The sequence below is a fragment of the Suillus plorans genome (genome assembly GCF_016647745.1).
Source record: "Suillus plorans strain S12 chromosome Unknown HD556scaffold_18, whole genome shotgun sequence".
NCBI lineage: Eukaryota > Fungi > Basidiomycota > Agaricomycetes > Boletales > Suillaceae > Suillus > Suillus plorans.
Window position 1 is genome coordinate 60959 of NW_024537402.1, and position 22434 is coordinate 83392.

The window sequence follows — 22434 nt, forward strand, 5'->3', positions numbered from 1 at the left end:
CGGTGTTCAAAGTTACTCGCTAGAATTATGGTGGTGCCTATATAGCGGCTGCAACTCGGATAACCATTGGATGGTGAATACTGCGAGCCGATTGCCAAACAAGCCAGGTAATCACAAGCATTCCAAAGGTCAAGGTAAGGCTATTGAACGTGGTCAGTCAACAATCCAAGATGATCTCGACATACGCACATCTGAACAACGGCAAGGGCTGAAATTGCCTATCAGTTTACGTATATCCCTTACGCAACAGCTTACTAACCAAAGAGCACTTGCAATTGACCACAATACACAACCCCATCGCATGATCCACTCATGAACAAGCGAGGGAACGACTTGTTGAACAAACCTGCTCCGGCAACCCAGAATATCCATGTTACAAGCACCCAGACTGCTTGTGTACCTATAGACGCAATTGGGCGTCTGGACCACAAGGGATCGAGGAAGAACAAAGTGTATGTGCCTGAAGTCACAGTTGTCCAACAGGCTGAAAACCTATTTGACAGCGTGCTCAATTGCATATTGCCTCAAATTGCGAAACAAACCCACAAGAGAAAGCGCACACCACTGCGGGTGATGGGATCAGGTGCATTGTTGTTGAAGCGAAATTGCAACAACAACCAAGTGGCATCTGCGACCTAATATAACAAAGAGGTCATGCATGTTTCTGTACAAAAGTTGGATCATTATTCTCACCTCTGCCAAGCTAACAGCCAGCAAGAATACATACACGACTAGGCAATGCAAGGTCAAGGTGCGTCAACAACGAGGCAGCAATAGGTGAGGATAGAATACTAACGTGGGCCATACTGCTGAACTCGCGCTCCAGATATCTTATTGATCGACCTTGGGTGCCGCTTTGAATGCCGATACAGAAGGTAGAGTGGACAAAAGTATATTAAAGCAAGCATGGGCGTCACCGCAGCTATGACGCTTGAGATAGCACTTGTATATATTTTCGAGCTGCTGACATCGGGGGCACTGGAAACTGTCGGAGAGCTTTGTAGTGCGAAAGAGCCACAGACGAGAGCACCAAGGATACAGATTGTTGAGGCAAAGGGAAGCATTTCGACCAGCTAGACGCGTGACATTGGTATCCAGCTAGCCAAAGAACGGACCCGACATACCGAAAGTGTTTGTTTACGACCGAGTGTAGGTTTTTTTACAGGCAGTGAAGCAGCTGTTGAAGTCCACCTGAATGGCCAGTCTGGCAGAGGGAAGAAGACAAGGAGTGATGTAGCCTTGAGCCGACGAGCCCTCATCGTCCACTTGCAAGGGTGTTGCGGAAGAAGCATAGACATGCTGACGATGCATGCAGAAAACGTGTTTCTCGTGATACAGTAAAAAGCACTTCTTGAGGATACGAATGTGCCATGAGACAAACGTAGTAGTAGACACGAGTAAGGTGACCCCTTGGCAATCTACGTCTGGACTCGGAGCTCCGCGACTTAATTAGCTGTATGCTAGGGAGACCTACGAGAAGAGATTTAAAGCTTCAAGTTATGGCCAGCATGCCTGTAAACACCTAGACCTGCGCATTCCGAGTTGTACTATCCGGTCATCAAGACATGTCATGTTACTAGCCCTAGTAAGTAGTGCTCACCGGAATAAGTACAAAGTCGTATTACTAGTGTAACGTTCGGACCGATGGCCTATACAATAGCACACCGATCACATTCGCGAAGCGCGCCACAAATAATATCAATGTATTAGTACGCGGCCCTGGACGCGAAAACTAGATACACTGTCGCAATTTAATGATGATGAGTCAGGTTAAAAAAATTGCTTCAACATACATAATACATATAAATGGAGGTGCCCGAAACACACCATTCCTTCATCCCACCATGTCGTTGGACTGGAGAGACATCTGCATCGGCGCCTTGATCTGTGCCACTTTTGTTGGTGCGGTTCGTTGTGGCATGGAGAAGCGAAAAGTGCCTCCGCTGCCGCCGGGACCGCTGCCTATTCCACTCATTGGTAATATCCGGGGGGTTGACATCAATGCACCATGGTTAGCTTACACGGAATGGGGCAAACAATACGGTGCGTGCATAACATGGAAACATCGTGAAAATATGAATACCCTGAATTTCGCTAAATGATTTCATGGTAGGCGATATTGTATACTCGAGTCTTTTCGGCCAACACATTATTGTGATCAACTCCGAGAAGGTAGCGATTGAGCTTTTGGAGAAGCGGTCATACAACTACTCTGATAGGCCGGACCTTCCAACAAACGCTCTGTAGGAGCCATATTTAACTAACCACCCAGCGTAGCTCTTGACATAGCGTCTTCAACAGTTTTGGGTTCGGTTTCAACACCATACTCATGAGATACGGAGCTCGCTGGCGTCGTCAAAGAGGAATATTCCATCAAGCATTCAGGGCAGAGGCAGCTCTATGTTATCGTCCAATGCAGCGGCGGAAGGCTGAGCAGCTTATTCGTGACATGCTTGATGCCCCAGAGAAATTCCTAAACCATGTTCACGTGTAAGTCTTCTCCTAGTACAGACCGGTGCGGTGTATTATTAATACCGGAATTCTCTGCCAGATTTTCATCTTCTGTGATAATGTCGGCTTCATATGACTATGAAACAAAACACGACGACCCATTAGTGAAGCTTATTGGAAAGTCACTGAGGTTGGCTGTGCAGGAACTCAGACCTGAGGTAGCTACCGTGTTCAATGCATTCCCAATTCGTGAGTCTTTGGTTGTATTTTCTGGGCTCGACTGAATACTGTTCATGTAGTTCTACGACTACCAGCATGGTTTCCTGGTATGTCGCTCAAGAAGAAGGCCATCCAGTCACGTGAATGGCTGGGAGAGTGGATGCACGATCCTTTCCAGTATGTGCTCGAAAGAACGGTATGCTGTCAAATATCTCCATATTTGCACCTAACATGTCCCGGAAGGCTGAGGGGAAAGCCCAGTCATCCATGGTTTCAAATGCCCTCAGACGGATCGGCGGAAAAGAAACTTCTGACGAGATCACAACCATCAAAGAAAGTGCAGCCACAGCGTTTGGAGGTGAGTACCAGTCGGATACAGTATGCCGGAATAACATTGACGAGCATTGTCCGAGCAGCTGCTTCCGAAACGGTATTTAATTTTCGAGTATTTTATCTTGCAGTGCTCTAACTTTTACTTAGACGGATTTGATATTGCAAGTATTCATCCTTGCCATGGTACTCTTCCCAGAAGTACAAGTGAAAGCCCGCACTCTGATTGATGCTGTCGTTGGCGCGTCGAGGTTGCCGACTTTCGAAGATAGATCCTCCTTGCAATATATCGATGCTATCCTCCGGGAAACTCTTCGTTGGCACCCGATTTTGCCCCTATGTGCGTGTGAGGTTTTTAGGCGCCTGTCAATTTCTTACGGAATTGTGTAGCGATACCGCATGCGTCGGTGGACAGCGACGTTTACGAGGGATACTACATACCCAAAGGCACGAAACTTCATGTTTTCTGATGAAGTTCTTTGCTAACCTAGTAAACAGGTGCCGTCGTTGTGCCAAATGTGTGGTGAGTCTGCATGTCCAAGGGATCATCATCCAGAGGCCAACTGCTTTATAGGGCAATGTCACAAAATGAACAGAAATACCCAAATCCTTCGCAGTTCTCGCCCGAGCGCTTCCTGGATGCTGATGGCAACCTCAATGACGATACCGTCAATATGGCATTTGGATTTGGGAGAAGGTTTGTCATGATATCTCTTTTTCAGATGCCATTGAACATCCTTGTGATAATGTAGGATTTGTGTTGGCCGGCATTTTGGAGACGCATCTCTATGGATAGCAATTTCTTCCCTACTTACCGTGTTTACATTTTCGAAACGAATCGGTGCAGATGGGGAGGTGATTGATTTTGAACCACGATGGTCCAGTGGTATCGCAATGTGTGTTCACTCTCGTTCCTCTCTGTGTCTCGACTAATAAGACCTCTTTAGTCACCCGCTACCCTATCCGTGCAGCATCACTCCAAGGCTCCGCAAGGTAACTTGAATATATGATCACTAGTCTAGCTATTTAAATCGAAAGGAGTGTAGTTACATGTGGCTTCATTTTTACTGCTTCTCCAACAATGTGTCGGTCAAGGAAATCATGTTAATGGACATAAATGGATATATATACAATAAAAAAAGGGAATCATGTGCTAGATACACAAGTTATGTATAATTTTGCACCTCGTCTTCTCTTCCGATATTCCCAGCAGGTAATGCCGCAGATTTGAACGGGAGAACCACATCCATCTCGCCGACTTCAACGTAGATTTCTCCTTCAGTGTGTCCTCTCCTCCATTGGACACGACTGAGTTCTGCATGGTTGAGCAACCATGCCGGATCGACATGGTAAGTTGCAGCCAAGCACCGGATGCTTAGCATCGCGCGACAGATAGAGACAGCCGTAGCTGCCATTGCTATTCTGGATGATAGATGTTGCTCGTGAACTTTAGTAAACTGCCATGGACGGAACAATCTTACTCTCCCATATCACCTAAACCATATTTCTGGTAACGGTGACGCATATTTCATGCAGCTATGGCTATAAAACTTACGGATATGTCCTCTGGTCTAACAAAAGAAAGACTGATGATTTCGTACAGTAGCGATCCTGTTATTTGCTTGAGCATCTGCAAAACGAAGAGAATCGAAGTATATTCACCGGCTGCAAACGAATACAAGATCATTCCCCTAAGCGAACATTAGTTTTCATGGGTAGAACTTGTGATTAATAGGGGCTTACTCTTTGACGAATCGGTGGATCATCCCATGTTGCTGCAAGGTTTCGGGGGTGACGCGAAAGCGATACAGCGTAAGTAAGAACATAGTCGTATGGACAACCAAGGCTGGCAGGTAGAGGATGAATGAAAATGTACGGCCCTGTGCCAATATGTTCGTGTTCGCGGCACTTTTGATTGCATTATACTTGATGGCGTCAAATATTGCACCTCCTGCCAAGCAAACGGTGAAAATAGTGACTGCCAACCATCTGATGAAGCGACTACGAGGAAACAGATGCCATACTCGCAATGTTATAACACCTGTATACCAGTCGATTCAGTGGAATCAATCAATGTGCAAGGGACATACATTGGCATAGAATCATGACTGTTAATCTAACAGTGTATTCAAGTATAGCAGACCTACGTCAATCTGTAAGTTGGTCTGTTGCCTTGTCATATGAAACAGCCCACCCCTGTAGAACAATGCATGTAAGACCCCAACGACGATATGCGCAGCTCAAAAACTCACAAGATCGCTGTGAGCCTTGGCTGCTCCTATTGTTGTCGCAGCATTAAGACTAAAGGATATTATCATTTCTAGTGCATTTTATTAAATGGAGTCAAACACACCAAACTTGCGCAAGAGCCAAGTATCGGATCTGTCGGACCTAAAATTAGTCACTGAGAAGAAGAATATGATTCGTAACGGCATTACCATGAAATACAGTATTCTTGACGGTGACCAAGAACTGGACCAAAAGAAAGTCACCTAAAATAAACGATGGCGGTGAATCAGGGTTAGACTGTCATCGACCGTGAAGACGAAAGTACTTCTTGAGCGAATGTGATAGCATGATCGTACACCACAAGAGTGAATGATACAACTTGAACGGTAGGCAGTTGCTGAACAGCAATATTAATGCCCGCTGACTGCACCTGTGCGGACATAACAAAGTATGGGTGCCCTCGAGTGTTGACAACGTTGAGATCTGAGGGCTCACAGTGCCCTCTGTGGGTTGCATCAAGAAAAGCTGATTAGTGCTATATACTATATACCCACCGTGATGAACGGGAGGCGAAGCTGATGGATAGCACTTACCAGCACAGCTGTACTATGTAGGGATGATGCATCGTCAATCCTATTCATTCATCATATCTTTGTCAGTTTTGTTCCGAAGTTCCTCTCATGCTTCTATTCGGTGTGGTGCCGGTGAAGTGTTCTACCGATCAATGAACATTTAGCGTACGTTTATCGACCAACGTTCCCATGGAACGTTGGGAGTACCAGAAGTCCTGTCTGGATTCAGATAACGTTATGATTGGACGACAAAGCAAATTGAAACTCAGAGTCGTGAAAGCGATACAATTTGAGTAAGAACATGGTCGAATGGACGACCAAGGGTAGCAAGTACATGTATATACAGGTGTGTCTGCTTCGAGCTCTCGTGGTTCCTGTCGTGTAGATGACAAGAACAGAGACCGCCAGCCATCTGATGAAGCAACTCCTAAGTAATACTAGCAAGCGTGTGGTTCGCAATAAAAAACAGGTTTGATCTATTTCAACGTGTAAGCTTTTTTTGGAGCCTTATCATGTCGAATAGCTCACTTCTGAAGAGCTGTGAGCGAGACCCAATAAACGATCGCGCGGCTTGAGAAGTACGCACAGCAGCACAATGACTGAAAGTCTGGCCTGGTATTGTAATTCAATCAGTTGCCGCAGCACGACAAAAATGTTCGAGCCGTATGACCATAAAAGACGGAACTAATCAGTCGTGTCAAGAGATATCGGATCTAGGTGAAATCGCCAATTTATATATAACGCAGAATTACCATGAGATATAGGACTCTTGAAGTTGACCATGACCCACACCAGAAGATGGCCTAGTAATAAAAGAATGACAGCGTTAGATCTGGGTTAAGTTGTTATCAATTAGAACGGAGACGACCATACCTCTTGAGCGAATGATGCCAGAACCAGTCGCCTAGCAGAGATGCTCGCTGACTGCACATGTGTAGACTTGACGAGTATCGGATGCCTCTAAGTGCCAAGATCCTTTGCTGATTCGCATCGAGGAAGGGTGGATTGAAGTTATATACCACATATCCATCGTAATGAAGGGGAGGAGAAGCTGATTGCATTGCATCTTAAACACGTCTGACCTGCTCAGAAAGGAAAAGAAAAGATAACGTGAATCTTCTGATGAGTCTTTTGGGGTGTGTTATGTGAATTGCGAGGCCTTTACGTCGTAATGAAAAGTAAAGGACATATTGTCCATATAACTTTCTTACCAGTCCTCTGATGCACTGTGCTGAGTACTGAATGTTCATCGCATCGATATCATAATCAACCGAAGATCTAAGACAGAGGACCCAAAGTCTCTTGAGAATCACTGATGCAGTAGCTGTGTCAGGAGAAACAGGACTCTGGCATATATGTACTAGTGCACTCGCCTTGTCATCAACCATCTACTAATAGGAGCCATCAGCGGAAATCACTCGACATAGCACATGAGTCCTATAAATCCCATACTCGAAGCGCAAGCTAAAAATGTAGAGTTAAAACTTCAAGTTGAAACAAGGAGTGAATCACGCACTAGGCCACATAGCCTATCATGATGGTGATCCGGCGGCTCACCGGTACTCATTTAGACCGGCGAAACAGTCTCCATCGCTTGAACGTTCAATGCGATTTCCTTTGTTCCACGGGACTGGCTCATGATAATGCTTGCAAGTTAAGCTTCGATATCATAAATGCAGGTCAGCGGCAACCAGGAAGATAGAAAAGCAACGTGTGGACCGGTCCAACACGTCAAGGCAGGTGACCTGTAGGCTGTATCATGTGTCATCTTCAATAGCCTGAACCTAATCATGAGTCAGCATGACGGACACGACAACGCGGTCGACCTCGGTAGAGCGAAGGAATCGTATGTGAATTTCATCCAGACTCCAGATTCCAGGTTGAGTATACAGCTGAAAAGTTTTTGAGACCAATCGGAATTCAAGGAAGAGGTTAATTAACGAATTTCTTTCAAGTGATTGGTGAAAGGCCGCTGAGACGGATAACATGGCAGTGCGCACGCGTGATGGGCTGGTTCCGAGAAGTTCTCATACTTGAATTTGATTATCAGAATTGAAGTTACAACTGGATCGTCACTGAATAGAACGCGTGTGACAATCCTTGGGATATTATGGAAAGCCAGACAACCGCGCTCAATTTTTCGTGTGCATGCTTCTCCCGACGCACCATATAAGGCATACGCTTCTACGGGACACCTGCCACTGCGAATCACAAGCGGCAGTTTGCGAGAGATTATTGGACCAAGAAAAATTCAATGACAATAGTACAAATGTAACAAAACATACTAACATCAGGTGTGACGACATTAAGATACGGCGAGTTCAATATATATCAAGCTTGCCTTCCATATGCCTCCAACTCGAAACCGGACCATTCACAGTAGTGGTTGCACACATGTTTCTTCTCAAACTGGCTCACCACATCTTCGATATTTCCATCACCGAAAAGATTGTTGCCTTCAGAAACGGACCTGGAATGAATGTGAATGTTTGGAGGTAAGGTCACAGCTGGGGTACATACGGGTGCGTCAATATTTGCGGGTCTGTCAGCAACTCTGTGCTACCTGTGGTAGTACACCATGTCAGCCGACAAAACAAACATAAGTAACTTCTATGCACCCTGATAGTCGGAGATGTATGCCAATCCCCCCGTCTTCTCATACTGAACGTGTTGAGTAAATGCTAGGAAAAGCGCTGTACTGTACCCATCCTCGTCAGGATCAAGGAGCGGATCACAGTCCGTGTTGTGAATGAATTTCACAAAGGCATCTGGCCCACCTGGAATGAGCTCCTCTAACAGAAATGCAGCGCGGACGGAGCATGGTTTAGCACCCGGTTTAGTAACGATCATCTGGCCAGGTAGGAAGGACAGTGCGAGTCCAGCATGAACGAAACGAAGATGTGGAATCTCAAAAGGAGGGGGGGCTGACGAGGCCGCGACACAACGGTTAACGAAGGCGTAGGTAAGATCTAACAATGAATTTGCCCAGTACAGGACATTGGCTTCCTTGAACTGCTTGGACAATTCGTCGGCCACAGCGTAGCGTCCAACTTTGTATGTGCCTGCCGATGGTCCACTTGGAGGAAATATCTTAATGAAAGGTCTCTTGACTACGACTTTCTGATGCGGGATTGAACCTAGTCCGGTTGTAGGAATGTGTGATGCAAGTGTTAACCACCCAGGATGGGCACTCTTGAATCCACCTCGGCCAATGAGATTGGCAGAGGACGTTTTAGGACACGAGCTGGCGCTGGGCTCGTATTGAGCTATTTTACAGTACACGTCAAATACCCGTCACATGCTAATCACTTCCCGATGTTATCCGACGCTAACCCGCCAACCCGACGTTTAGGCCGCATCGGACCCAATGTTTTCCCGTGCACTTGTCCTATCCGTGTCCCGTCCTGTCTTGCTAGCCCCACTAGGTGTGTAGTTCATTATTTCGCACATTACTCACGTCGCAGCCAGCGCTATTACATGTTTTCCCATAGTCCGCAGCGCCTCATGTTTATTTACATGTACTTCGGATCCGAAATACTCCGCCGCTACTTTCGCCTATGGGTTCCGCATTTCTACGTACTTACATATATATTGGACTGACCTCGAGCATTATTCATTATCCAAGTAGAGGGGAGCAGTTCCCCGACGCTTAGTGGTCAAACCCGATATTTCGTAGTTCTTAGTTGATATTGCGAATATCATCGCTCTTTCATTATTCGTATCAGTCATCATTGTCATCACGCATACCGCTCGCTTTTCTGACGCTCGCATAACGCGTCACTATTAGTTTCTGAAAGACCCGAACCCGAACCCGATATCCCGAAACCCCGAAAACATCGGACCCGACGCTTTTGCATCGGACATCGTAATTATACCTTCGGACATTGTTTCCCGCGCTCGGACTATTGACCCCACATCACTCACTTACCCCCAAGACTATTCCCAGACCGCAGACCCCTGGGTCGAACGCACTTGTCAGGCAAGTATAGCAGACTAGGCAGTGCAAAGACCACAACACAAATATATCAGTTAGGAGCGATCTTTGTTTTGTTCCTCTCGGAATAGTTGTTTCTACAACGTGTTGACTGTCAGTTGCCCAGTCGCCGATTCTGCAGTATGCAATGTGAACGACTGATATTTGTTGTTTTCCAGGATTTGAGACATCGGGCGAGTAGCGATCCAGTACAGCTGAACATTTTCATTCTGCAGGTCATACACTTTGAAGGGACATTAGCGCAACAAACAAGATACTCAAGACTTGAAACTCACCACTCTGTGCATCTACATTTGCTGTTCCGCCAGATCAGAGGGCCTCTTTCAACTCATTACGATCGGGTGACTGAAAGATATTCGCGGAAGCCGCTTTCTTTAGTGGCGGTGATGTGGAACTCAGGCTGCTGGCTGTACGGATGTGGGTCCTCTTTGAGGGAAGCGGTACCCCAGTGGCAAGGTCATCTTCGCCCTGGAAGACATCAACAGAGGCTTTGGAGATAGCGGTAGTAGCCATTGGAGCTTGGCGAGTAGCCTCGTCCTACAAGAGTACCAAGTCAGCCTAGAAGCATGGGAAAAAGTAGTAGCATTACCTCTTCAGCTTGCTGAGTCCATTCTTCGACTCGCTCCGTCCATTCTTCGTATTCGCGCCACTGGCTCTCAGGTATGACGACCATGAGTGCAAACTGTTTTGTCTTGAATATCGGCGATTTTAAGCCTTTACGTCCAGCTTGAACACATTGTGAGTAAAAATATGGCTCGCGTGCATGATGACCCGATAGATCCACCCATCATGAGTCTCGGACGACGAATTCTTCATCCTGCCACTGAAAGGTAGGACAGAATGATTGAATCCTCGGACAAACAGTATTGAGGGCGATTTTGATGAGTCCTGGGGCATCAATTTGAGCGTCTATATCTTTTTTTCCTTCACAGATACTCTGTATGTTGTGGCATTAGTGGTTGCATTGTGATAAAGTAGTTGAACACATACCCCAAAAGGTGTACCACGCCCACCCTTCTTCCGGCTACCTCCCTCATGAACAGCTGAAATTTCGAGCGAGATCGTTTGAGATGGAGGAGGAGCATAGGATAGTTTTGCCCAACGATCACGCTCCGAGCCATAGTGGGCATGGTGTGGCGTATATCCGGTGGAACTACGCAGAGTTTGCTGCGATGATGGCTGCCACAAAGACGGAACACTAATATCAGGCCCTGCAGAAAACTCGGACCGTCCATGGGACAAAGGAATCACTGGCGGTGGATTGACCGACACTTGGAAAATCAGTCCAGCTACACCAGGTAATGGATACGACGACTTACGTTTTCTTTGGCCTGTGTTCACTGACTGCCGAATGACATGTGGATCTGGAGGGCCTCGACCAGCGAAGCCAGAACTACCACCACTGGCAGAGCCTGGAGTAGGGCGAACTAGAAACACTTGTTAGTTATAGACCTTGTGCCAGAACTTGACTTACCAGCAGGTCGCACAGATGTTGCTGCCTTCTTCTGATAGCGTTCATGGCAAGGACCACAGACATAGCGCCCTGGTTTGCTGTGCTCTATGGTGGCCACATAGAAGCAAGGGTCACCCTTGGCGATATTGGCGCCACATGCAGGACACTGGCACAACCGGTCCTCTTTTGCAAAGGCGTCCTCGGTGTATTGAGACACAAGCTCGTAGTTAGACATAGTCACAAAGAATAGTAGTTGAAGGAGGAAACTGAAGCTCAGAGCGCAATGTCCAGGTTGCTTAAATGCACCATGAGCCACTTAATTTAGCTCTGCATCATATGTACAATAAAACATACCAAATATCCGACATTGGAAGTTGCACCGCAGAGAGTGAGACAAATAATGATGATGCACAGAGAGTTGCGCTGCAGAGAGATCAGTAGTCAGTTATGTGCATTGTATATACATACCAAAGATCTGGAACATCGTTCACCGGAAGTTGCGCAGCAGAGAGCTGCAGAGAGATCAGTTATAGTACATTGTATATACAAATTTACGAGACCTGGCATGCTGTCAGTGCTCATATGACGGCGCTTGGCAGTACACGCAGTCGTGACTCGTGTTAGAGTTTGAGTTGGTGTTTGCAGTGGCATTGACGTTGTTATGATTGCTATTTGGAGACACCCCTGTGAGCTGCAGAGTGAAGCTTACGGTCAGAAGCTGCAAGGCTAATCATTAATCATGAAACTCACAGTCAGACCCAGGAACTGCTCTCTAGATCTGGGCCCTGAATGTCAACCTGAATGTCAAACTTGGGTAAGAAGGGAGGATGAGTGCTCTTTCTGAATGTCAAACTAGGTAAGAGGGGAGGATGAGCGCTCTCCAGACAACTATTGAACGTGGTAAGAGCCGCAACTATTGAACATAATCTCCTACCTCCTCCGAAGCAATTCCCATGCACAGCAAACTAGTTTTTAGTAAGACATTTCCTACGCCATTTCAATGTACAGCGGTCAAGGAATCTACAGTATAAATATGCTGACTTCATGGGCTCCTTCATGGGCTCAACTGATTCAGAAAATGCCCAATCAGAATAAACCCACCTGTTCGTTGTAGAAACAACAATACAGAGAGGAACAAAACAAAGATGGCTCCAAACTGATATATTTGTGTTGTGGTCTTTGCACTGCCTAGTCTGCTATACTTGCCTGACAAGTGCGTTCGACCCAGGGGTCTGCGGTCTGGGAATAGTCTTGGGGGTAAGTGAGTGATGTGGGGTCAATAGTCCGAGCGCGGGAAACAATGTCCGAAGGTATAATTACGATGTCCGATGCAAAAGCGTCGGGTCCGATGTGCGGATATGCGTGATTGTTTCGATATTTCGTGATGAGTGCGGCAACGGATAAATCTGATAAATGCGAGGTATCTCAAGCATAGGGGAAGTGATGCGAAGGTATGCGATGTGCGGAAATGTATCTGAGTGGCCGACGCGGCCGATGCGATGCGCGGGAACTTTCCGAGTGCAAGTCCGAAAATGCACTGATATGTGTCTGCTCGTGTTCTGACGTCTTTTCCTACTTCTCTGCATAATCTATCACTGTTCTCTTCTGCACAAATGTGATGGATGCAAACAACTCAATGTCCGAGTGTGCAATGGTATCCGAAGTCCGAAATTGTCGGCCGATGCAATGTTCGAAAATCTGCGCTTGTCCTATGTGTCCCCTATGTCTGTATCTCGGATCCGATGCTAGGTGGTCCCCCACTAGGGTGTCTAATAAAAAACAATGAAAAAAATAATTGTAAGTGCCAAATGAATTTTCGGATAACATAGTCAAGATGACACTAGGGACGCAGATTACCATCTGACTTGACTTCTTCGTGCAACTTTTGACTGTCTTTCTTTGGGTTTTTCGGGTTTTCGGGTTTTTCTATGTATATATAAGGGTGTGCGCGCGATGCGCAGTTCGAAGATGAAATGCTATATAAATAGGGGTTATTAGCGCGCGTTCGGATTCGAATGTCTGTGTACTATTAGTTTCTTCTGTAGGTGCGGATGTATGAGGATAGGGATTTTTCGGGTTATTGAGATATGAAACACCGGCCTAATCCCGGGGTGAAACGTGCGATGCTAGTATGTGCGAGCTATGAACATATGTGCGCGTTTTCGGGTATCGCGTTACCCGAAATTTCGGGGTTTCGAACTATAGCTTTTTCCTAAGGTAGAGACGTCGTTGGCTTTCATACTGGTAAAACGCGATCTGGGAGTGCGATGGACGAGGGTATTGAAAGCGTCGGTAGACCGGATGATGGAGTCGGATATTTCGGATCCGATGCGACGGGTGACGGTAGGGCGAAACTATGCAGGGAAACTGTGGGTAAACGGGGCATATCTTCGGGATGACGGGGAAATGTGTTTCGGGTGTTTCGGGCTTTGACGTGCGGATTTTCGGGTGTGACAATTCAAAATGATACCTAGACCAAGTGACATAACCGGTGAGAAATAAAGCGACGGCTACTGCGTGAACAAAATGATCAGTGCGATCCGGAGAAGGTAAAACGAGTTCGTGATCTAAACTCCTGGTACAAATATCCCATATTTCGGGGAATTCGTCGGCCGATGTTTCGGGTATCTCGGGTACGTTGTCTTCTAGCGACGTTAGCTCTGAATCTAAGACTTCTGATGTTAGTACGTCTGCATCAATGACTTCTACGAATACATCCAATTGTTCCGATGGTAACTGAACTTGTCCGAAGGTCAAGTCCGAAATTTCAGGACTTCGGACTCCCTCTGGGGCATCGGATGTTGCGATAGGGTCTTTGGGTGCGGAGATTTCTATTTCTGAAGTTAGGCGTTCTTGTGCGGGTGTGTATTCGTCACTTAGGGGAAGTGTCCACCATTCATAATCATCGGGTTCCTCGGGTTCGGGTATTTCGGGTTTCGGATCAGGTCGGGTATACTCGTGTATGCCTCCTTCTGGGTAGGACGACAAAATTTCGTTAGTAAAATCTAACCAAGATGTACCTCGGGCCTCAGGGCATCCTGCCCATAGTTCTTTGTGGTCGCATTGGATATACCTGAGAGTATACTTGATGAGCTCAGTGTCTGATAAATTGCACTTTTGTCCGAGTTGGTCTACAGATTGCAAAAATGTGAAAACTCCATAAACATCGCCAGTGAATCTTGGGGCTGATTGTTCTGTCCTGAATGGCATACCAAATCTGTCGGGCATGATGGGAAAAAACTGCAGGTACGTCGGAAATATCGTCGGGTCGTCGGGTCCGAAGTACGGGTTCGTCGGGAAATCCTAAAATCAAAATCACTTAATCAAAACTAAACCAGATGGACCCCTCACGGTGGGCTCCAGTTGTAGAAACAACAATACTGAGAGGAACAAACAAAGCTCCTGACTGTATCTGTAAATGTTGTAAGGCCGCGCGTTGCCTAGTCTGCTATACTTGAGACGACAAGTGCGTTCGACCCTAAAGGGGAAGCGAGTGCAGCAAGGATCTAGTAGTGCGCGCTGAAGGCGCTACTGGTCGGCTGATGCGAAGCGCGGGAAAGCGCGCAGGTGCACGCGAGGCACGGGAAAGCGAAGGTACGTGCGAGGCGCGGGAAGCGCGCGCGCGCGTGAGCAGAAGCAAGTGAGAGTAAGTGTGAGTTTGCTTAAGTGGTGATATGATGCAAGACAAGAGATATGAGCGCGAGGTGTCAAGGAATAGATTGCAACTATACTCTGCTAGGTAGTATGTGGGTGGTAAGTGGGAGGTAAAGTTATTGTTGGAAAGTTTCTCATAGTATGTAATGCTGGCGCTTATATGGCGCCTAAGCGCTGTCATGCGGAGCCGAATCGCTACCGAGTAAGGTATGCAAAGATATATGTATGTAAGTAAGGGTCCATGATAAAAATAAAGGTGGAACGATGCACAGATAAGAGAAATGGAAACATACGCACTAGAGAACTTGGTGGACAATGGATGGATGCTTCCGGATGGCTGGCGCTATAGGGCGCTCAAGCGCGGGAAAGCGCGCGCGCGTATACATCGTAAGGCGTGGGAATGGTGCGCGCATGGCGCGCGTTGCACGGGAAAGCTGCGCCTCATATAGGGATAGCTGCAGATAGCACACAGAATGGTGCTGCAAGTTCGTGCAATGAACTCCCTAGTGAAAAGTGCCATATCACACCATGAGAGGCATGAGTCTCTACATCGTCTTCCATCCTTTGACCTTGCGTTGATGCTGACTCAGATGTTCCAGCACCTTTGGCCAAGATCGCACCCCACATCCTTCGGCTATGGAAGTCACGTCTAACGGACAAGCAGATCGTCCAAGCCTTATGAAAAGAAATCGACACCGAGCGCTATGGAATTGGGTTAACTAAATTTATTCAGGTTCGTACGGACATGGGGCTGCTGCGCACACGCCAGCAAGGCCACAGTGTTGAGTCCATTCGTGATGCCATGCTCGAACTTCGCGAAATGTATCCAAAGGCCGGAATGAGAGAGATGATTAGCTTACTTCACCACGAGGAGGGTATGAGTGTATCAAGGTATGAACTCTTACCTTTTCTGATTGTTCCCATCAGATGAACACTTCAACAGGAGTGTCATAAAGTCTTACTTCGCCATCTATGAAGCCGATCTTGTTCGCCAGCGAAAGGCCCGCCGCCTGCAAAGAAGGCGCTTTTGGGCTGCTGGAGTGAATGATATAGTCGCAGTAGATCAGCACGACAAATGGCTGAGGTTCAGTCTAGCGTTGCACACCAGAATCGAACCTTTCTCTGGCCGCATCATGTGGATGCGAGTTTGGCATTCCAATCGAAATCCACAGCTCATTTTGAGCTACTATCTAGATACTATCGAGAACCTTGGTCGTGAGTATTTTGATTCGGAAATTATCGCAATGTTCTGACACCCTCAACAGATATGCCCTTGGTTACACAGAGCGACCCTGGGACCGAAAATTTTGGGATCGCAAATGGCCACACCATGTTGCGCCAATGGTACGATCCTTCGCTACAGGGCACATTATAGCATCGGTGGATGCGAACCAAGAAAAATGTCATGCCAGAGATTGCGTGGTCCCAACTGCGACGTCGATTCACTCCGGGTTCTGAGTCCCTGCTGGACCACGGAGTCGAACAAGACTGGTATGACAGTGACAATACACTTCAAGTGTACGTGATTCAAGTTCTTTCAATCTATCGCACTGATTAATATCTCTTCAGAATGATATTTTGATGGGTATTCATCCCATGGTTGCAGCGCGAATTAGATTCTTACCAGGACCGGATCAACCACACTGCCAAAAGGCGTGATCGCAACAAGGTACTGCCACATGGAGTCCCAGAACTTATCTATCGGTCCGCTGAAGACTTTGGTGCCCTTGACTTCAAGGTGCGTACCATCTAATCTTCGTCTTAGGGAGCTGACCTTACCTCATCAATAGATCAAGGTAGAGAAGGCCACTGTGGATCATGTTCGAGCAGCGTACATCAAACCTGGACACCCTGTGTTCGATCTCGTGCCCAGTGACCTTGGAGACACTCTTCAGATATGTTACAAACGTTTGGGACGTCCTGTCGTCAATCGCAAATCAGCTTGGACAGTGTATTTAGGATTGCTTCATATATTTGCCGCTTCCATCGAAACACTACCCCGGATGCCACTCTCTGACAGTATTGAAGAAGATGAAGAATTGCCGCTCCTTCAGGAGCATCAAGACCTGCCATTTCACGAAGAGACTAATGGGTATTACTATATGGGTGGCGTTCGTGGAGGACTTGGACTAGATGATGGTCATCATCGATTACTCGATGACCTTACTCACGAAGATGAACCAGATGTCTCTCATGAGGCTGACAATGCCGGTCTTCAATTACTTGATGACCTTACTCATGAAGACGAACCAGATGTCTCTCATGAGGCTGACAATGCCGGTCTCGTCGTTTGGGAATTTTCGGATGAAGAAGTGGGTGCAATGGACGAGTGGTGATTATTTTCATACTAGTATCTATTACCAAGGAGCCGTAGTAGAATCTAGGCTCTGGGGATCTTGTACAATGTCTTACGAAAATCATGATTGTAAGGATTCCTATCCTCTACGCGCCGACCATACTTCACAAACGGAGACACTTGAATGGATCATACGTTCGAGGTCGTCCACGTGATTCATTTTGATGCGAAGAGTTGCACTCTTCGCATCCGAATTGCGTGGATACATTCCTTTCATTTCTCCTACTCTTTCGTTATCTTACCTTGTGCTCAGACTTCACGATTCCCGTTTCTTCACCGATATCTTTCAACTCGCCATATGCTCCCTGTTCTTGTTCCGGCCTAGTCAACTACTCGAAAACGTATATATATTGCTCATGTATACTCATACCTACAGTGAATTCTATCCTAAGATCCCCGCTCCAAGTACTTCAGAAGCCTCCTATAACGTGTCCGTCTCAAGCATCTCAATTCTCGTTCCTCTCGTCTCTTGTCTAAACTAACTCTGTTCACAATTCCCTATCGAACTCGACGTCAGCCTTACATATTTTGGAGCCCACTGCGAGGGAATTGTTTTGAACAAATCCCGACGCACCGAGTATTGATTCGTGGGTCTATACTGACCTACTAGTCAAACTCTCTTTTCTAGTACCCGGTCTTTTGACCACCTCCTTTCGCCATTACGAAATATTACCATCCCAACGCGCAGCTAAGCCTCGAACAAAAGCCATCTGCGCTGGCATCGTCTAGCAGTGTCACTCCCCAAACGAAGGGCAAGGGCAGAAGCCGTGCTCACACTATCGACGTTCCTCGTACACCACCCTTAGCAGAACTCGCTGATCCACCCTTCCTTCGCACCCCAAGTCATCACTACCGCGCCCAGGTCAGCCTAGAGACATCGGAAGACCCATCAGAATCCTCTCTCTCGGACGACGATACTATAAATCGCACACACCGCTCAAACTCGCCCCCTTTTCCGTCACTCCCTCCTCAAAATGTATTCACTCTCAGACCGGCCAGATTTAATCCAGAAACTCCTATCTTTCCTTCGATACTCCCTGAATCTACCAAGCCAGCCCCTTCAGCACTGACATTACCTCCGATACCCCAGCCAGAATTCCTTAAACCACCTTCACTTCCGCCCAAACAGTCCAAGCAGTCCGCAAGCTCCTCTAGCATCCCATCAGTTCAAATTGTCGCTCCCAATTCCTCGATCCAAACGCCTGCTATCGCTACTGCGCCAACACAGCCTCTGTATGCACCACCATCACACAACACTCAAACGCCCACCTTTTCGACTATCCCCGTCATGTCCAACGCAAATAAGGGAATAGGAGCCATGCCCGGCCCCGGATCCAACAAAGCTCCGTTTTTCAATGGAGAAACGTCGGAGCTTCTAGAATTTTTCGAGTTTTTTGAGGACCTGGCAGCCACATACGCACTCACAGACGCAGACAAGTGCAAAGCTATTGTCCGATACGTCGACTTGCAAACGAAGCGCTTCTGGCTAACCTTGACCGGATACGAGAGCAAGGACTTCACGCTATTCAAAGCCAGCATCCTAGCGCAGTATTCAGGAGCAGCCAAGGGACAACGATACTCTGTTCGTGATCTTGAACGAATTGTCGTTGCGAACGTCGAGAACGATATTACGACGGAAACTGAGCTAATACAGTACTATAAACAGTTTTGTCCAGTTGCTCTCTGGCTTGTGGCTAACAGCAAGATTTCAGCGTGGGAAAGGGACACTTACTTCTGGCAAGGACTTCCTACCTCCACTCGTCGCGCCATAGACCGACGTCTGGAACTCCAAGACCCTAACTATTCCAGAACAGAGCCCACGGACTTTGAGAAAGTCCATCAAGCCGGACGTTTTGTGTTTTCGGACGATGCCTTCGACACTGATCTCAATGAGCCTATCGCAGCCAGGATCCGAACCATTCGCGAATCCAGAAGCCTACCTCACAAAGGTCGAGCGAAAGTTCCCATACCGATAGAGGACTCTGATGACGAAGAAGAAAAACGAGACGTGAGGCAAGAGGTTCAGACCAAACGAGTAGCGTTCGTGACGCCCCCACCTGCCAAGTCCACCATAGATGAAGTCGAGGAGCTCGCACGCAAGATGCACGGCCTTGATATCGGTGATATAGCTTACTCAGGATGTTATTCAAGACTTGCGTACATCGCTCCAACAGTAGCCCAAGTCTGGCCTCCTCCTAAGGCGCTGCACCTCATCAGTACAGCAACTGCTCAGCCCCCGCTATCGTATCTTCCCCTTCCTCCTCTCCCAGTCTCAGCTCCCTTCCCCTCGAACTCGACATGTTTCTTTTGTGGAGGGTCTCATGTAATGCGTGTTTGTCCCACAGCTGGTGAATATTTACGAGCCGGAAGAATCATTCGAAATGGTCAATATTTTGCTTATCCTGATCAGTCACGCATACGACGTACCGGAAACGAAACGTTCAAGCAAGTAATAGATTCCAGATATGCTATGACGACTCTTCCAACACCAGCCACCGGCTCTAATGCGATCCCTGTGGACACCTCCCCTCGTGAAACTACGCCTCAGTCCTCCAAAACCTCTGAAATTCCCTCATCTGCTTTTATATCCGAGTCGTATTTCTTACAGTGCGACCTAGTAGCGGAGAACCACGCTATCATAGCCACGGTTGAGGAGGAGAGCAAGGAAACTCCAACAGACGTCAACGCCATCACACGATCAAAAGCTAAAGGAAGTCCTGTCACCTCCGACTCAAAGGAAGACCCGTCCCCACCACCTCTTATCGAAGTCACCCCCAAACCACCCAATATAGTGGCAAAGAGGCCTCCATCCTTCTCCTACGAGTCGAAGGCAGCTGCGCCGGACGCCATTCACCGCATCTACAAGTCCATCCTAGATATAATGGTACCCCATGTGACTGTGTCTGACCTCCTTGCCATTAGTCCTGAGCTACGAAAGGAAGCAGTGGAACATTGTCGTACGCACCGTGTTCCTGCGCCTACAACGGCTGTCTCAACGAATGCCCTCGCCTCTACCATTCCTCCCCTTCAGATTGAACACGCTACACCTCTTCGAGAGCTCCGCGTCTTACTTAATGGCGTCCATTCAGAACTAGCGCTGCTCGACGAAGGCTCGGAAATTGTCGTTATACGGGAAGACATCTGGAGAAAGACTAATGCACCTAGGAACCAGCAAATTCGCATGAAGATGCAAACTGCGAATGGAGGAGCCCAGGAGATGGGAGGATGCGTTGAGATGTTAGAAATAGAGGTCGAAGGGATCAAAAGTTGGGCACACGCTTATGTCGTGCCAGATGCACCCTACCGCTTGCTCTTAGGACGACCCTGGCAGAAGCTTGTTCACCTTTCTAAGGTTGAGGACACGGACAAGGTACAGATTACGATTCAAGATCCCATGAACAGTTCCAACACTCGTACTATTGAAACTCTCCCCCGTCCTTGGCCGCACCCATCCCTTGCTCTCACCACCGCAGTCCTATCAATTCCAATCTGTCAGACAGCCCTATCTACGCCGACAAGCTCAACGGACATTTATCACGCTATTCCGCAATCAAGCCTTCCAGTTTCTCAAACACCCATTCCCATATCCCGTCTCACTTTCTCCTCCTTTGCCGAGTTCCTCCTTCAGGCGCACTTCGAAATCAACCCAGTTAGCCGCACCTTCGCCTATAAGAAAGTCGCCAACAAAGTCAGACCTGTAGCCATGACCATGCCGTCCCATGCTCGAATCGTACGACGCTTCCCAGAGGATCCACTTCTCTCCCTCCCTCCTCTATCACCAAATCCACCCGAATTCCATTCCGGCTCCCGTTTATCTCAAGAACGAATGGATGAGCTAGGAATCTTCAAAAATGAATTTCTATGGCCTGAAGAGCGCAAGTTAGCAGCGCACGTACTCATGAACAATGAGTCAGCTCTTGCTTGGGACGAGACTGAGAAAGGACGATTCCGTGATGATTATTTCCCGCCCGTCATAATACCTACCATTGAACACACTCCCTGGGTCCATCGCCAACCTCCCATACCCCCCGGCATTCGCAACGAGGTCATAACGCTCATCAAATCAAAAATCGCCTCCGGAGTCTACGAAGCATCTAATAGTTCGTATCAATCTAGGTGGTTCTGTGTGGCCAAAAAGAACGGCTCAGTGCGTATCGTACACGATCTCCAACCCCTCAATGCTGTCACAGTCAAAGACGCAGCCTCCATGCCATATGTAGAGTTATTTGCGGAGCAATGCGCAGGACGCGCTATATATTCTATGATGGACTTATTCGTAGGCTTCGACCATCGAGCCCTTGCAGAGGAATCCCGCGACATCACCACCTTCCAAACTCCCCTCGGCACATATCGTCTGACAGTCCTCCCCCAGGGATGGACCAACTCGCCAGCTGTCTTCCAGAACGATGTTGCATTTATCCTACAAGACGAAATCGATGTTGCACCAAATTTCCAGGATGATGTCAATGTTTTGGGACCCTGCACGCGATACGAGCTACCTAATGGCTCATACGAACTCATCTCCGAGAATCCTGGCATTAGAAGGTTCGTTTGGGAGCATTGTGTAGATGTGAATCGGGTCCTGCATCGTCTCAAGCATGCGGGAGCTACTGTTTCAGCAAAGAAGTTGTTTCTATGTGTTCCTGAGGTTCTCGTCGTCGGTCAACTCTGCAATTACGAAGGACGAATCCCGGACAAAACCAAGGTTTCAAAAATTAGAAACTGGCCACCCTGCACAACACGAACTGAAGTTCGTGGCTTTCTCGGAACTGCAGGCACTGTTCGCAACTGGATCAAAGACTATGCTCGCGTTGCACGACCTCTCACTAACCTTACCCGTCTCGATACTCCATTCACATGGGACTCAGCTGCGCAGGGTGCCATGGACTACCTCAAAGACGCAATCATCCACTCTCCTGCAATTCGCCCCATCAACTACTCTTCTTCACTCGAAGTCATATTAGCAGTAGACTCGTCTCATATAGCATGCGGATGGATTCTCTCTCAAATCGATACAGAAGGTCGTCGTCGTCCCTCCAGATTTGGCTCCATTACTTGGAACGAGCGGGAGTCTCGCTATTCCCAAGCCAAAATCGAGTTATATGGCTTATTTCGAGCCCTGCGCGCAGCAAAGGTATGGCTCATAGGACTCAAAGGTTTCACTGTCGAAGTAGAT

The 22434-nt window shown here is 47.5% G+C and overlaps 6 protein-coding genes across 6 annotated transcripts; 2 read left to right on the forward strand and 4 right to left on the reverse strand.

The window, feature by feature from the left end:
* Positions 1 to 37: 37 nt before the first annotated feature.
* HD556DRAFT_1234328 (uncharacterized protein) lies at positions 38 to 1064 on the reverse strand (the record flags this gene model as incomplete). Its single annotated transcript, XM_041297657.1, has 6 exons — positions 38 to 140; positions 190 to 218; positions 270 to 484; positions 539 to 635; positions 694 to 731; positions 797 to 1064. The coding sequence occupies 6 exons, from the start codon at positions 1062 to 1064 to the stop codon at positions 38 to 40; spliced, it is 750 nt and encodes a 249-aa protein (XP_041161990.1).
* An 855-nt stretch (positions 1065 to 1919) lies between these two features.
* HD556DRAFT_1431264 (cytochrome P450) lies at positions 1920 to 4002 on the forward strand (the record flags this gene model as incomplete). The annotated part of the gene is made up of 13 exons (XM_041304990.1): positions 1920 to 2043; positions 2114 to 2243; positions 2302 to 2490; positions 2552 to 2700; positions 2751 to 2866; positions 2914 to 3028; positions 3087 to 3100; positions 3151 to 3340; positions 3391 to 3447; positions 3499 to 3523; positions 3575 to 3697; positions 3753 to 3896; positions 3948 to 4002. 13 exons carry the CDS (start codon positions 1920 to 1922, stop codon positions 4000 to 4002), a joined length of 1431 nt encoding a protein of 476 aa, XP_041161991.1.
* HD556DRAFT_277295 (uncharacterized protein) lies at positions 3923 to 5196 on the reverse strand. The gene is made up of 6 exons (XM_041310116.1): positions 5091 to 5196; positions 4744 to 5041; positions 4663 to 4691; positions 4556 to 4611; positions 4482 to 4507; positions 3923 to 4422 (listed from the first exon to the last, which is right to left on the reverse strand). Exons 1-6 carry the CDS (start codon positions 5104 to 5106, stop codon positions 4167 to 4169), a joined length of 681 nt encoding a protein of 226 aa, XP_041161992.1. The 5' UTR covers positions 5107 to 5196; the 3' UTR covers positions 3923 to 4166.
* Positions 5197 to 8411: 3215 nt separating this feature from the next.
* On the reverse strand, positions 8412 to 9014 carry HD556DRAFT_1234371 (uncharacterized protein; the record flags this gene model as incomplete). The annotated part of the gene is made up of 1 exon (XM_041297660.1): positions 8412 to 9014. A coding segment is annotated over one exon (603 nt), but the record flags the coding sequence as incomplete, so codon positions are not given.
* Positions 9015 to 13447: 4433 nt separating this feature from the next.
* HD556DRAFT_1466861 (uncharacterized protein) lies at positions 13448 to 14476 on the reverse strand (the record flags this gene model as incomplete). The annotated part of the gene is made up of 1 exon (XM_041308377.1): positions 13448 to 14476. One exon carries the CDS (start codon positions 14474 to 14476, stop codon positions 13448 to 13450), a length of 1029 nt encoding a protein of 342 aa, XP_041161994.1.
* Positions 14477 to 15217: 741 nt separating this feature from the next.
* HD556DRAFT_1431265 (uncharacterized protein) lies at positions 15218 to 17238 on the forward strand (the record flags this gene model as incomplete). Its single annotated transcript, XM_041304991.1, has 7 exons — positions 15218 to 15305; positions 15589 to 15793; positions 15846 to 16117; positions 16168 to 16178; positions 16278 to 16418; positions 16509 to 16640; positions 16693 to 17238. The coding sequence occupies 7 exons, from the start codon at positions 15218 to 15220 to the stop codon at positions 17236 to 17238; spliced, it is 1395 nt and encodes a 464-aa protein (XP_041161995.1).
* Between the last annotated feature and the right edge of the window lie 5196 nt (positions 17239 to 22434).